Raw genomic sequence first — 15,008 nt, 5'->3', positions numbered from 1 at the left:
CACTCTCACCTGTCCTTGTAGCACTCTCACCTGTCCTGTAGCACTCTCACCTGTCTTGTAGCACTCTCACCTGTCTTGTAGCACTCTCACCAGTCTTGTAGCACTCTCACCTGTCCTGTAGCACTCTCACCTGTCTTGTAGCACTCTCACCTGTCTTGTAGCACTCTCACCTGTCTTGTAGCACTCTCACCTGTCCTGTAGCACTCTCACCTGTCTTGTAGCACTCTCACCTGTCTTGTAGCACTCTCACCTGTCTTGTAGCACTCTCACCTGTCTTGTAGCACTCTCACCTGTCTTGTAGCACTCTCACCTGTCTTGTAGCACTCTCACCTGCCTTGTAGCACTCTCACCTGTCTTGTAGCACTCTCACCTGTCTTGTAGCACTCTCACCTGTCCTGTAGCACTCTCACCTGTCCTGTATCACTCTCACCTGTCCTGTAGCACTCTCACCTGTCCTGTAGCACTCTCACCTGTCCTGTAGCACTCTCACCTGTCCTGTAGCACTCTCACCTGTCCTGTAGCACTCTCACCTGTCCTGTAGCACTCTCACCTGTCCTGTATCACTCTCACCTGTCTTGTAGCACTCTCACCTGTCCTGTAGCACTCTCACCAGTCTTGTAGCACTCTCACCTGTCTTGTAGCACTCTCACCTGTCCTGTAGCACTCTCACCTGTCTTGTAGCACTCTCACCTGTCTTGTAGCACTCTCACCTGTCTTGTAGCACTCTCACCTGTCTTGTAGCACTCTCACCTGTCCTGTAGCACTCTCACCTGTATTGTAGCACTCTCACCTGTCTTGTAGCACTCTCACCTGTCTTGTAGCACTCTCACCTGTCCTGTAGCACTCTCACCTGTCTTGTAGCACTCTCACCTGTCCTGTAGCACTCTCACCTGTCTTGTAGCACTCTCACCTGTCTTGTAGCACTCTCACCTGTCTTGTAGCACTCTCACCTGTCTTGTAGCACTCTCACCTGTCCTGTAGCACTCTCACCTGTCCTGTAGCACTCTCACCTGTCTTGTAGCACTCTCACCTGTCTTGTAGCACTCTCACCTGTCTTGTAGCACTCTCACCTGTCCTGTAGCACTCTCACCTGTCCTGTAGCACTCTCACCTGTCTTGTAGCACTCTCACCTGTCCTGTAGCACTCTCACCTGTCTTGTAGCACTCTCACCTGTCTTGTAGCACTCTCACCTGTCCTGTAGCACTCTCACCTGTGTTGTAGCACTCTCACCTGTCCTGTAGCACTCTCACCTGTCTTGTAGCACTCTCACCTGTCTTGTAGCACTCTCACCTGTCTTGTAGCACTCTCACCTGTCTTGTAGCACTCTCACCTGTCTTGTAGCACTCTCACCTGTCTTGTAGCACTCTCACCTGTCCTGTAGCACTCTCACCTGTCTTGTAGCACTCTCACCTGTCCTGTAGCACTCTCACCTGTCTTGTAGCACTCTCACCTGTCTTGTAGCACTCTCACCTGTCTTGTAGCACTCTCACCTGTCTTGTAGCACTCTCACCTGTCTTGTAGCACTCTCACCTGTCCTGTAGCACTCTCACCTGTCCTGTAGCACTCTCACCTGTCTTGTAGCACTCTCACCTGTCCTGTAGCACTCTCACCTGTCTTGTAGCACTCTCACCTGTCCTGTAGCACTCTCACCTGTCTTGTAGCACTCTCACCTGTCCTTGTCGTCGTCCAGCTTTACGTAGGTGACCTTGTAGCACTCGATCCTCTTCAGGAAGTCAGCTGCTGCCTCCTCCTTGTCACATCCCACATAGTCAGGACTGCTCAGCTTCACCTGCTACAGGAGGGAGGGAGAGGGAGAGGGAGAGGGAGGGAGAGAGGGAGAGAGAGGGAGAGAGAGAGAGACAGAGAGAGAGAGAGAGAGAGAGAGAGAGAGAGGGAGAGAGACACAGAGACAGAGAGAGAGGAAGACAGAGAGAGGGAGAGAGAGACAGAGAGAGAGACAGAGAGAAAGAGAGAGAGAAAAAGAGAGACCGAGAGGGAGAGAAAGAAAGAGACAGAGAGACAGAGACCGACAGATGGAGAGACAGAGCAGAGAGACAGAGACCGACAGAGAGAAAGAGAGAGACCGATAGAGACAGACAGGGAGAGAGAGACAGACACACAATTCAATTCAATTAAAAAAGTCCCGCAAGGGGCAATTTAGAGCATGATACGGCAAACAGCTGCATTTCTACACATTCAAGACAAAACAAAACAAAACAGGGACAAGAGACATACATGACACTGCCAGAACGGGATCCCTTTTTTTTTTTTATCCACTTTTTCTCCTCCTGTTTTTCTGTATTTTTCTCCCATCCCAATTTGAGTCGTTATGCCAATTCCCCCCCTCCCCTTCCTGGTCATTGCCCGCATGTGCCCCCCACTGGTCGGTCTAGGGAGCCCTGAAGTCTATCAGATGCTTCCTCCGATACATAGGAGACAGCCAGCAGCCTCTTTTCACCTGACAGCGAGGACTCTCATTGGGTGAAGTGTAACGCGTGGGAGGATCACACTACCTTACCCAGTTCCTTCCCTCGCTGTGCAGGCGCCCTGACCGACCTGTAGGAGTCGCTGTTTACAACGACCAGAATACCACCCACCGGCTTCCCACCCGCTGACACTGCCAATTGTGTCAGTATGACGACCGCCCAAGCCGGAGGGACCGCTGACAGCCGGATTTGACACCAGTGTCCTCTGCGGTGGTAGACAGACGCTTAGTCCGCTGCGCTACCCGGCCGCCCTTGGATCCCTACATTGTCAAGTCCAATAAATAAATAGATTCGGTCAGTACAAAAAAAGTGCACTTTCGTAAATTTTTTAAATCAAGGGGTCAAAGGGTGCACGTTAGTAAACTGACCTTTCCTTGTACTGTGGCCATTCACCAGTCGAATGGCCTCTGGTATAAACCCAAACTTTCTTCTGTTTGTTTTACAGGCAGGCTGTCTAAAGCGCTTTCCTGAGGGCAGCAGGTCAAAACACACACGAAGGACATGTGTGGGGTCATCAATTATTTTATGTGCTTTCTTGAGCACTTGAGCATTGACAAACTGCATTAGGGATCTTTGTGTTCTGCCAATAATTTTTGAGCTAAGGTTGACAACACCTTGCAGTTAGTTCTTGTCTCTTTGACAGAGGGATGTGAACCAGCATACAAATGAAAAGGTTAAAATACTCTCAATAAAGGAAGAATAAAACAGAATTGTCAGAATTCTCTGGTCGACTCCAAAGAAGTTTCGTTTACGAAGACATTACAGACACTGATGAGCCTTTTTTATTATAACATCTGTGTTGTCACTAACAGACAGAGAGACGGAGAGACGGAGAGAGAGAAAGACAGACAGACAGAGAGAGACAGACAGAGACGGAGAGAGAGAGAGACGGAGAGAGAGACTCATCACTGTGACCTCTCAGAAATACCACCAGAACCTGCACAATAGGGCTGACCTTCGAATCTTTTTTTGGAATTCGAAGCTTCAGGGCCGAGATTGGATTTTAATTCGAAGCTTTGAGATTAAAAAAAAATAAATAAAAAAATATTATAAGTATTTTTTTTTTTTCATGTTGTGGGACTTGTACAGCACTTTGTTCAACTTTGTCAGTGCTGTAAAGTTTAAACCTTTTTCAATCTTAGACAAACAAAACACTTTGCTTTCATGAAATATTGTAAGCCGTCATTTGAGGCTTTATAAAAGCAGCACAATGAACACAAATCTGTCAGTGCCGAGTCCGACCTCATCTTAAATAACAAACAGCATTGCTTGTTGTAGTTAACAAAGAGAGGCAGAGTTGATTTTGCAAAAAAAAAAAAATCATATATACATCTATTTTTTTTGATAATCAAATTTTTTTTTCATATTCGAATCCCATGCCCATCGAACGAAGCTTCGAAGTATTTAAGACAGCCCTACTGCACAACCACCAGAACCTGCACAGACTATACCGTATCTCCTGCCAGTTAGGGGCCAGACCCTCACCTGCACCTTGTGTGGGTCTTTATATTCTTATATTCAGTGTTAATTACATTGTGTATACCGGCGTTTATTCTTCTCATGTTTTTTTATTCAGATCTAAATTGTATTGCCTATATTTATGTCTTTCTACTATTATCCTGCCCATACCTCCCCTCCCCTCCCCCTCCCCATGCTGCTATGACGCACACATTTCCCAGAAGGGATCAATAAAGGAATATCTTATCTTATGTTAGTCTGAAGAACATTTTAATCAATAGCAGGACGTGTTGTAACCACATGTTAACCAATCAGCTTAAAGTTCAATATGTAAAGTGGAAACTCATGACCACACACCGATGTTACCGGACATTTTACAAAATAGCGCTCAATATCTGTAGAGAGCTCACTTCCGTCTTTAACGTTACACGGCTACATTGATCCGCTGTGTCTGTTTGTCTTTAATACATTTTCAATGATCAGTATCCATTTGTTGGACAGACAGAATTGACGTTAGGTTCTAATTTTAAAAGGTCCCCTATCTTATAAATGGCCTTTTCCAGTGGTTTGCATTGTTTTCTAGCAATGTGGGGTTGTACCAACACTGACTAGATGTGACATTTCTACCCAGTCCCATTCCTCCAGTTCAGCTGAGACAAGAAAAGAGGTTTGACATGTTCTGTGTTGGCTTCACACTGGAGGTCTTGGCTCAGAGCAGAGGAAACACACACACAGACACAGACACACAGACACACACACACAGACACACAGACACACAGACACACACACACACAGACACAGACACACAGACTTACTTTGATATTCTCAGCGATAATCTGAGGATCGTCACAAAGCGACTCTATGAAGAAAACCTGCAGTGGAGGAGAGGATGAGACAGATCTCAGTTCACTATGAAGACTAGTAAACACTGTGATAACTAGTAAACACTGTGATAACTAGTAAACACTGTGATAACTAGTAAACACTGTGATAACTAGTAAACACTATGATAACTAGTAAACACTGTGATAACTAGTAAACACTGTGATAACTAGTAAACACTGTGATAACTAGTAAACACTGTGATAACTAGTAAACACTGTGATAACTAGTAAACACTATGATAACTAGTAAACACTGTGATAACTAGTAAACACTATGATAACTAGTAAACACTATGATAACTAGTGAACACTATGATAACTAGTAAACACAATGTCTTGGAGGAAATCAAAAGCATTATTATGTAAGGGATAATGTATAGCTACAAGGTCATTGTCGCAAAATAATTGACCGACACAGAGTTTAGAATACAGAGGCGCCTCGCTGAGGTGTTTTAAACGAAGTGAAGGTCAATTATTTTGCGACAATGACAGAGTATAGGCTATACATTATCGCGCTTATTACATGGCTAACTTACTAACAATATACCCAATTCATTTACACCATCGACAAGACGAGATCAAATGCAGACGCAGTTGTTCTGTGGCTCCGTCCGCTGTCAGCCCAAATAAAGTTATTATTATCGCCGGCAGGTGTGTGGACTGATTGCACTGCTGCAGTGTGTGTCAGTGGGCTCGATTGCGAACAGCGGTCATTATTGCTCGGCAGAGGTCCGTTATCGAGTAATAACGGACCTCTGACGAGCGCTATTGACCAATCACAATCAAGCATTTCGGCGAATGTTAAAACGCCATGTAATAAACATAGTTATTGCACAGGTTATCAAAATTAATGGATGTTGCCATTTTCAGCTCGGGCAACGGCTGTTTGGTATATTAAAAAGACTTGGCTTAGATAATATGGTACATTAAAAAGACTTGGCTTAGATAATATGGTACATTAAAAAGACTCGGCTTAGATAATATGGTACATTAAAAAGACTTGGCTTAGATAATATGGTACATTAAAAAGACTCGGCTTAGATAATATGGTACATTAAAAAGACTCGGCTTAGATAATATGGTACATTAAAAAGACTTGGCTTAGATAATATGGTACATTAAAAAGACTCGGCTTAGATAATATGGTACATTAAAAAGACTCGGCTTAGATAATATGGTACATTAAAAAGACTCGGCTTAGATAATATGGTACATTAAAAAGACTCGGCTTAGATAATATGGTACATTAAAAAGACTCGGCTTAGATAATATGGTACATTAAAAAGACTCGGCTTAGATAATATGGTACATTAAAAAGACTCGGCTTAGATAATATGTCAATCAACTGAATTCATAACCAGTACAATTCAAATGTAAATGATTTGTTACGAATTCGGCAATTTTACACAATAACAGGTCCTTTCAACGCAGCTCTTGCGTTCTTCAACAAGAGCGAGTGGCCTCCAGCCAACATGGTGCCGTTTACACCGACGTCACCGAGGAGGACGAGGAGGAGGAAGAGAGGAGGAGGAGAAGGATGAGAACGAGGAGGAGGAGGGAGAGGAGGAGGAAGAGGAGGAGGAGGAAGAGAGGAGGAGGAGGAGAACGAGGAGGAAGAGGAACAGAACACTCACCTTGTAGCCGTTCTCCTTGGCGAAGTTCAGGATGACCTGTCTGCGCTCGGTGGTGGTGTTGGTGGCATCGAACACCTGGGAGGAAACACACTCCTCTTCAACAACCACCAGCTAATGATAATATAATATAATGATAATGTAACAGAGAGGTGATAAAACAGCTAATGATAATGATAATGTAATGATAATGTAATGATAATGTAACAGAGGTGATAAAACAGCTAATGATAATATAATGATAATGTAACAGAGAGGTGATAAAACAGCTAATGATAATGATAATGTAATGATAATGTAATGATAATGGAACAGAGGTGATAAAACAGCTAATGATAATATAATGATAATGTAACAGAGAGGTGATAAAACAGCTAATGATAATGATAATGTAATGATAATGTAATGATAATGTAACAGAGAGGTGATAAAACAGCTAATGATAATGATAATGTAATGATAATATAATGATAATGTAACAGAGAGGTGATAAAACAGCTAATGATAATGATAATGATAATGTAATGATAATATAATGATAATGTAACAGAGAGGTGATAAAACAGCTAATGATAATGATAATGTAATGATAATATAATGATAATGTAACAGAGAGGTGATAAAACAGCTAATGATAATGATAATGTAATGATAATATAATATAATGATAATGTAACAGAGAGGTGATAAAACAGCTAATGATAATGATAATATAATGATAATGTAACAGAGAGGTGATAAAACAGCTAATGATAATGATAATGTAATGATAATATAATGATAATGTAACAGAGAGGTGATAAAACAGCTAATGATAATGATAATGTAATGTAATGATAATATAATGATAATGTAACAGAGAGGTGATAAAACAGCTAATGATAATGATAATGCAATGATAATATAATATAATGATAATGTAACAGAGAGGTGATAAAACAGCTAATGATAATGATAATGTAATGATAATATAATGATAATGTAACAGAGGTGATAAAACAGCTAATGATAATATAATGATAATGTAACAGAGAGGTGATAAAACAGCTAATGATAATGATAATGAAATGATAATGGAACAGAGGTGATAAAACAGCTAATGATAATGTAATGATAATATAATGATAATATAAGATAATGTAACAGAGAGGTGATAAACAGATTCCACTCACTGCCACCTGGCCTTGTTCGGTGGTGAAGTAGGCGCACACATCCCTCAAGGCAGTGATGGCACACGCCCTGGGCACAGCAAGCAACACCAGGCGTTTTAACAACGTAAAATACAACTTACTACAAATACAACACTCCTAATACAACTTACTACAAATACAACACGCCTAATACAACTTACTACAAATACAACACGCCTAATACAACTTACTACAAATACAACACGCCTAATAAAACCTTCTTACACCAAACCGTGTGGTTATGTTTTGGGGAGAGACTCCAATGATTATTCTGGATGAAAGCAGCACGGACAGGTTGTCAAGACGTGTGGTTTAATTAAGACAGTCTCTCTCTGGAGTCTCTCTCTCTCTCTCTCTCTCTCTCTCTCTCTGGAGTCTCCCCCCTGCGCTTGGCTTCAGAGTTTTGCCTACACATGTTATTATAGTTTACAAACAGCAAAAGGGGCTATAATTCAACACAGATCACATAGGTTATACTGTATATATATCCATATCCGTCTGAATAGAGCTGCAAATAATCCTTCTATATACCTACTTATACACCTGCATATAACCCATATAACTCTGTATGATAGCATGCACAATAATGCTGTATATATACACAAGACACGTGTGATTGGCTCATATATACACAAGACACATGTGATTGGCTCATATATACACACAAGACACATGTGATTGGCTCATATATACACAAGACACGTGTGATTGGCTCATATATACACAAGACACATGTGATTGGCTCATATATACACACAAGACACGTGTGATTGGCTCATATATACACAAGACACATGTGATTGGCTCATATATACACACAAGACACATGTGATTGGCTCATATATACACAAGACATGTGTGATTGGCTCATACTTGCGTATCTTCATGGCCTCTTGGTTGTCGGGTCTGAAGAACTCGTAGCTGTTGTAGGAGTTAGTGGCGTCCCTCCTGTACTGTCCCACATTGAACACTGTTACAGGAACAGGAAGTGACATGGAACACTGTTACAGGAACAGGAAGTGACATGGAAAACTGTTACAGGAACAGGAAGTGTCATACAAACACCGTTACAGGAACAGGAAGTGACAGAGCACTGTTACAGGAACAGGAAGTGACATAGAACACTGTTACAGGAACAGGAAGTGACACAAATCCATCCACAGATCCATTCTGTTAGTGATGACAAGAGTAAATGACCACACTGTAAACTTCAACAGTCCTTTTATTTACTTCAATCACTGAACTCTGCCTATATTTGGGACAGGTGTCTATAAGGGACAGGTACAGGTACAGACACAGGTACAGGTACAGACACAATTTCACAACCATACTTGTATGCCTATTTAGATTCTCACTGGTTCCATACAAGCTCTCACCAGACACACCAAGCTCTCACCACCAGACACACCAAGCTCTCACCAGACGCACCAAGCTCTCACCAGACACACCAAGCTCTCACCAGACACACCAAGCTCTCACCAGACACACCAAGCTCTCACCAGACACACCAAGCTCTCACCAGACACACCAAGCTCTCACCAGACACACCAAGCTCTCACCAGACACACCAAGCTCTCACCAGACACACCAAGCTCTCACCAGACTCACCAAGCTCTCACCAGAGACACCAAGCTCTCACCAGACACACCAAGCTCTCACCAGAGACACCAAGCTCTCACCAGAGACACCAAGCTCTCACCAGACACACCAAGCTCTCACCAGAGACACCAAGCTCTCACCAGACACACCAAGCTCTCACCAGACACACCAAGCTCTCACCAGACACACCAAGCTCTCACCAGACACACCAAGCTCTCACCAGACACACCAAGCTCTCACCAGACACACCAAGCTCTCACCAGACACACCAAGCTCTCACCAGAGACACCAAGCTCTCACCAGAGACACCAAGCTCTCACCAGACACACCAAGCTCTCACCAGACACACCAAGCTCTCACCAGACACACCAAGCTCTCACCAGAGACACCAAGCTCTCACCAGACACACCAAGCTCTCACCACCAGACACACCAAGCTCTCACCAAGCTCTCACCACCAGACACACCAAGCTCTCACCAGAGACACCAAGCTCTCACCAGAGACACCAAGCTCTCACCAGAGACACCAAGCTCTCACCACCAGGCACACCAAGCTCTCACCAGACACACCAAGCTCTCACCAGACACACCAAGCTCTCACCAAGCTCTCACCACCAGACACACCAAGCTCTCACCAGACGCACCGAGCTCCAATGACTTGAATACAAAAACATTTCAAATGTTTTAATACCTCACAGATATCCTGTTGATGCAAGTAAAAATATATATAAACTGCTTTGGACTGTAAGTGTGATAGACGTCTATATGGGACTCCGCTTTTAATTGAAGTTTTAGATCATTAGATGAAATTAAACTACAATTACAGTCAGTGATTCTGGGACCATGTACCTTTAGTGGGTTAGGGAGAGTACCTTTAGTGGGTTAGGGATAGAGAGAGTACCTTTAGTGGGTTAGGGAGAGTACCTTTAGTGGGTTAGGGTTAGGGAGAGTACCTTTAGTGGGTTAGAGAGAGTACCTTTAGTGGGTTAGGGAGAGTACCTTTAGTGGGTTAGGGTTAGAGAGAGTACCTTTAGTGGGTTAGGGAGAGTACCTTTAGTGGGTTAGGGTTAGAGAGAGTACCTTTAGTGGGTTAGGGAGAGTACCTTTAGTGGGTTAGGGTTAGAGAGAGTACCTTTAGTGGGTTAGGGAGGGTACCTTTAGTGGGTAAGGGAGAGTACCTTTAGTGGGTTAGGGTTAGAGAGTACCTTTAGTGGGTTAGGGAGGGTACCTTTAGTGGGTAAGGGAGAGTACCTTTAGTGGGTTAGGGAGAGTACCTTTAGTGGGTAAGGGAGAGTACCTTTAGTGGGTTAGGGTTAGAGAGTACCTTTAGTGGGTTAGGGAGGGTACCTTTAGTGGGTAAGGGAGAGTACCTTTAGTGGGTTAGGGAGAGTACCTTTAGTGGGTTAGGGAGAGTACCTTTAGTGGGTAAGGGAGAGTACCTTTAGTGGCTTAGGGAGAGTACCTTTAGTGGGTTAGGGAGAGTACCTTTAGTGGGTTAGAGAGAGTACCTTTAGTGGGTTAGGGAGAGTACCTTTAGTGGGTTAGGGTTAGAGAGAGTACCTTTAGTGGGTTAGAGAGAGTACCTTTAGTGGGTTAGGGTTAGAGAGTACCTTTAGTGGGTTAGAGAGAGTACCTTTAGTGGGTTAGGGTTAGAGAGTACCTTTAGTGGGTTAGGGAGGGTACCTTTAGTGGGTAAGGGAGAGTACCTTTAGTGGGTTAGGGAGGGTACCTTTAGTGGGTTAGGGAGAGTACCTTTAGTGGGTAAGGGAGGGTACCTTTAGTGGGTTAGAGAGAGTACCTTTAGTGGGTTAGAGAGAGTACCTTTAGTGGGTTAGGGTTAGAGAGAGTACCTTTAGTGGGTTAGAGAGAGTACCTTTAGTGGGTTAGGGAGAGTACCTTTAGTGGGTTAGGGTTAGAGAGTACCTTTAGTGGGTTAGAGAGAGTACCTTTAGTGGGTTAGGGTTAGGGAGGGTACCTTTAGTGGGTTAGGGAGAGTACCTTTAGTGGGTTAGAGAGAGTACCTTTAGTGGGTTAGGGTTAGAGAGAGTACCTTTAGTGGGTTAGGGTTAGAGAGAGTACCTTTAGTGGGTTAGAGAGAGTACCTTTAGTGGGTTAGGGTTAGAGAGAGTACCTTTAGTGGGTTAGAGAGAGTACCTTTAGTGGGTTAGGGAGAGTACCTTTAGTGGGTTAGGGAGAGTACCTTTAGTGGGTTAGAGAGAGTACCTTTAGTGGGTTAGGGAGAGTACCTTTAGTGGGTTAGAGAGAGTACCTTTAGTGGGTTAGAGAGAGTACCTTTAGTGGGTTAGAGAGAGTACCTTTAGTGGGTTAGGGAGAGTACCTTTAGTGGGTTAGGGTTAGAGAGAGTACCTTTAGTGGGTTAGAGAGAGTACCTTTAGTGGGTTAGGGTTAGAGAGAGTACCTTTAGTGGGTTAGGGAGAGTACCTTTAGTGGGTTAGGGAGAGTACCTTTAGTGGGTTAGGGATAGTACCTTTAGTGGGTTAGAGAGAGTACCTTTAGTGGGTTAGAGAGAGTACCTTTAGTGGGTTAGGGAGAGTACCTTTAGTGGGTTAGAGAGAGTACCTTTAGTGGGTTAGGGAGAGTACCTTTAGTGGGTTAGGGATAGTACCTTTAGTGGGTTAGAGAGAGTACCTTTAGTGGGTTAGGGAGAGTACCTTTAGTGGGTTAGGGATAGTACCTTTAGTGGGTTAGAGAGAGTACCTTTAGTGGGTTAGAGAGAGTACCTTTAGTGGGTTAGAGAGAGTACCTTTAGTGGGTTAGAGAGAGTACCTTTAGTGGGTTAGAGAGAGTACCTTTAGTGGGTTAGAGAGAGTACCTTTAGTGGGTTAGGGAGAGTACCTTTAGTGGGTTAGGGTTAGAGAGAGTACCTTTAGTGGGTTAGAGAGAGTACCTTTAGTGGGTTAGAGAGAGTACCTTTAGTGGGTTAGGGTTAGAGAGAGTACCTTTAGTGGGTTAGGGAGAGTACCTTTAGTGGGTTAGGGAGAGTACCTTTAGTGGGTTAGGGAGAGTACCTTTAGTGGGTTAGAGAGAGTACCTTTAGTGGGTTAGAGAGAGTACCTTTAGTGGGTTAGAGAGAGTACCTTTAGTGGGTTAGAGAGAGTACCTTTAGTGGGTTAGAGAGAGTACCTTTAGTGGGTTAGAGAGAGTACCTTTAGTGGGTTAGAGAGAGTACCTTTAGTGGGTTAGGGTTAGAGAGAGTACCTTTAGTGGGTTAGGGAGAGTACCTTTAGTGGGTTAGAGAGAGTACCTTTAGTGGGTTAGAGAGAGTACCTTTAGTGGGTTAGGGAGAGTACCTTTAGTGGGTTAGGGAGAGTACCTTTAGTGGGTTAGGGAGAGTACCTTTAGTGGGTTAGGGAGAGTACCTTTAGTGGGTTAGGGAGAGTACCTTTAGTGGGTTAGGGAGAGTACCTTTAGTGGGTTAGAGAGAGTACCTTTAGTGGGAACCCCGATCCAGTTGAGGTATCGAGTGAGTTTCTTAGAGATGTAGGTCTTCCCTCTGGCTGGGAGTCCCACCATCACTATCATGGTGGGAGAGTTAGTGAACTGGGGCACTGATGCTGAGAGAGAGAGAGAGAGAGAGAGAGAGAGAGAGAGAGAGAGAGAGAGAGAGAGAGAGAGAGAGAGAGAGAGAGAGAGAGAGAGAGAGAACACAGAAGAGAACACAGCTAAGAAAAATATCAAACCAGAAACACATAAACCCACAAAATGACACCCTACGCCTCCAATACTGTGAATCATTGAAACACTACAAAAAGACCATCAGAATTAAAAGGAACAATCACGTAAATAAACAATTGTGCAAAATAGAGGACTCTCTAAGCTCTAACTCCTTCTGGGACCACTGGAACTCATTGAACAAAGATAAGCCGGAAGAAATGGCTATCCAAGATGGGGATGTTTGGACAAACCACTTCACATCACTCTTTACAACTGTACCCCTAAATACAAAAACGGAAACCAGCCAGATATGTGAAAAATTACAAAAATGGGAAAATATCATAAAGGATAATCAAAACCCTTTAGACTTCCCAATCACAGAACAAGAGCTGAAATCAAAACTCCAGTGCCTTAAAGCTAGAAAGGCCTGTGGTACAGATGGCATATTAAATGAAATGATTAAACACAGCTCTGAAAAATTCCAATTGGCTATTTTAAAATTATTCAATTTGACACTAAATCTAGGCTATTTTCCTGATGTCTGGAATGAAGGACTCATAACCCCAATTTTCAAGAGTGGAGATAAACATGACCCAAAAAACTATAGGGGTATCTGTGTGACGAGTAATTTGGGCAAACTTCTATGTAGTATCATCAACACCAGACTCATAGAATTCCTTACAGAACACAGCGTTCTAAGTAAAAGCCAAATCGGATTCTTACCAAATTATCGTACCTCTGACCATATATACACTCTTAAAACCCTAATTGACATTCACGTAAAACAGAACAAAAACAAAATATATTCCTGCTTTGTCGATTTTGAAAAAGCCTTTGACTCAATTTGGCACAAAGGCCTTTTCTTCAAAATTCTAGAAAGTGGTGTTGGAGGAAATACATATGACTTGATCAAATCCATGTACACAAAAAACAGATGTGCTGTTAGAATTGGAAATAAAAGAACAAATTTCTTCACCCAGGGTCGCGGAGTCCGCCAGGGGTGCAATTTAAGCCCAACATTGTTCAATATATATATAAATGAATTAGCAAAGTTATTAGAACTTTCTACTGCACCCGGTCTGACTCTGCACGATACCAATGTAAAATTACTGATGTACGCAGATGATCTGGTTCTGCTGTCAGCCACTAAAGAGGGTCTACAACAGAACCTAGACATCCTCCACCAGTTCTGTCAGACATGGTCTCTGAACGTAAACATGAAGAAGACTAAAGTCATGATCTTTCAAAGGAGACACGAGTCTCAGAGTTCACATAATACATTTAAATTAGGCACACACATATTAGAAAACACAAAAAGCTACCCATATTTGGGATTGAAAATAAATCATAATGGAAACTTCAATATGGCTGTGAATGAATTGAAGGAGAAGGGAAGAAGGGCTTTTTATGCCATCAAAAGGAAAATTCCAATTGACATCCCAATTAGGACCTGGCTCAAAATTCTAAATTCCGTAATAAATCCAATAATATTATATGGCAGTGAAGTGTGGGGTCCATTAACTAACCAAGATTTCCCAAAATGGGAAAAACACCCATTAGAAGTACTGCATGCAGAATTGTGCAAAAACCTACTTAAGGTCCACAGACACACTGCCAATAATGCATGCAGGGCAGAACTCGGCCAATACCCCCTAATCATTCAAATTCAAAAGCGAGCCATAAAATTTTACACACACCTCCAATCAAGTGACCCCCACTCCTACCACTACAAAGCCCTTCAGAGCCAAGAGATGAACCCAGATAAGAGTCCCCTCTGCCAGCTAGTCAGAAATCTCTGCCCACAAATGCCTCAGGACAGATACCAAAAAATCTGGCCCAACCAAATAACCTCAAAACAAAAAGAAAACTATATAGAATATTGGAACAAATCAACCAAATCTCAAAGTAAATTAGAATTCTATTTGACCCTAAACAGAGAGTACACAGTGGCAGAATACCTGACCACTGTGAATGATATAAAATTAAGAAAGACATTGACACGGTACAGACTGAGTGGACATAGTCTAGCCATAGAAACAGGCCGTCACAGGCAGAACTGGCTGCCCAGAGAGGCCAGGCTGTGTTC

The 15,008-nt window shown here is 43.0% G+C and overlaps 1 protein-coding gene across 1 annotated transcript in view; it reads right to left on the bottom strand.

The window, feature by feature from the left end:
• Positions 1–15,008, bottom strand: part of LOC311243710 (6-phosphofructo-2-kinase/fructose-2,6-bisphosphatase-like) — a 40,537-nt gene that overhangs the window by 8,602 nt on the left and 16,927 nt on the right. Inside the window, 6 exon segments of the mRNA XM_084333041.1 lie at positions 1,671–1,792; positions 4,760–4,816; positions 6,463–6,537; positions 7,632–7,698; positions 8,523–8,619; positions 12,697–12,822. Coding sequence (XP_084189167.1) covers positions 1,671–1,792; positions 4,760–4,816; positions 6,463–6,537; positions 7,632–7,698; positions 8,523–8,619; positions 12,697–12,822 — 544 coding nt within the window.

This window comes from Notolepis coatsorum, assembly GCF_963971535.1.
Source record: "Notolepis coatsorum genome assembly, chromosome: 17".
Lineage (NCBI taxonomy): Eukaryota > Metazoa > Chordata > Actinopteri > Aulopiformes > Paralepididae > Notolepis > Notolepis coatsorum.
This window is presented reverse-complemented; position numbering and strand designations above follow the sequence as displayed.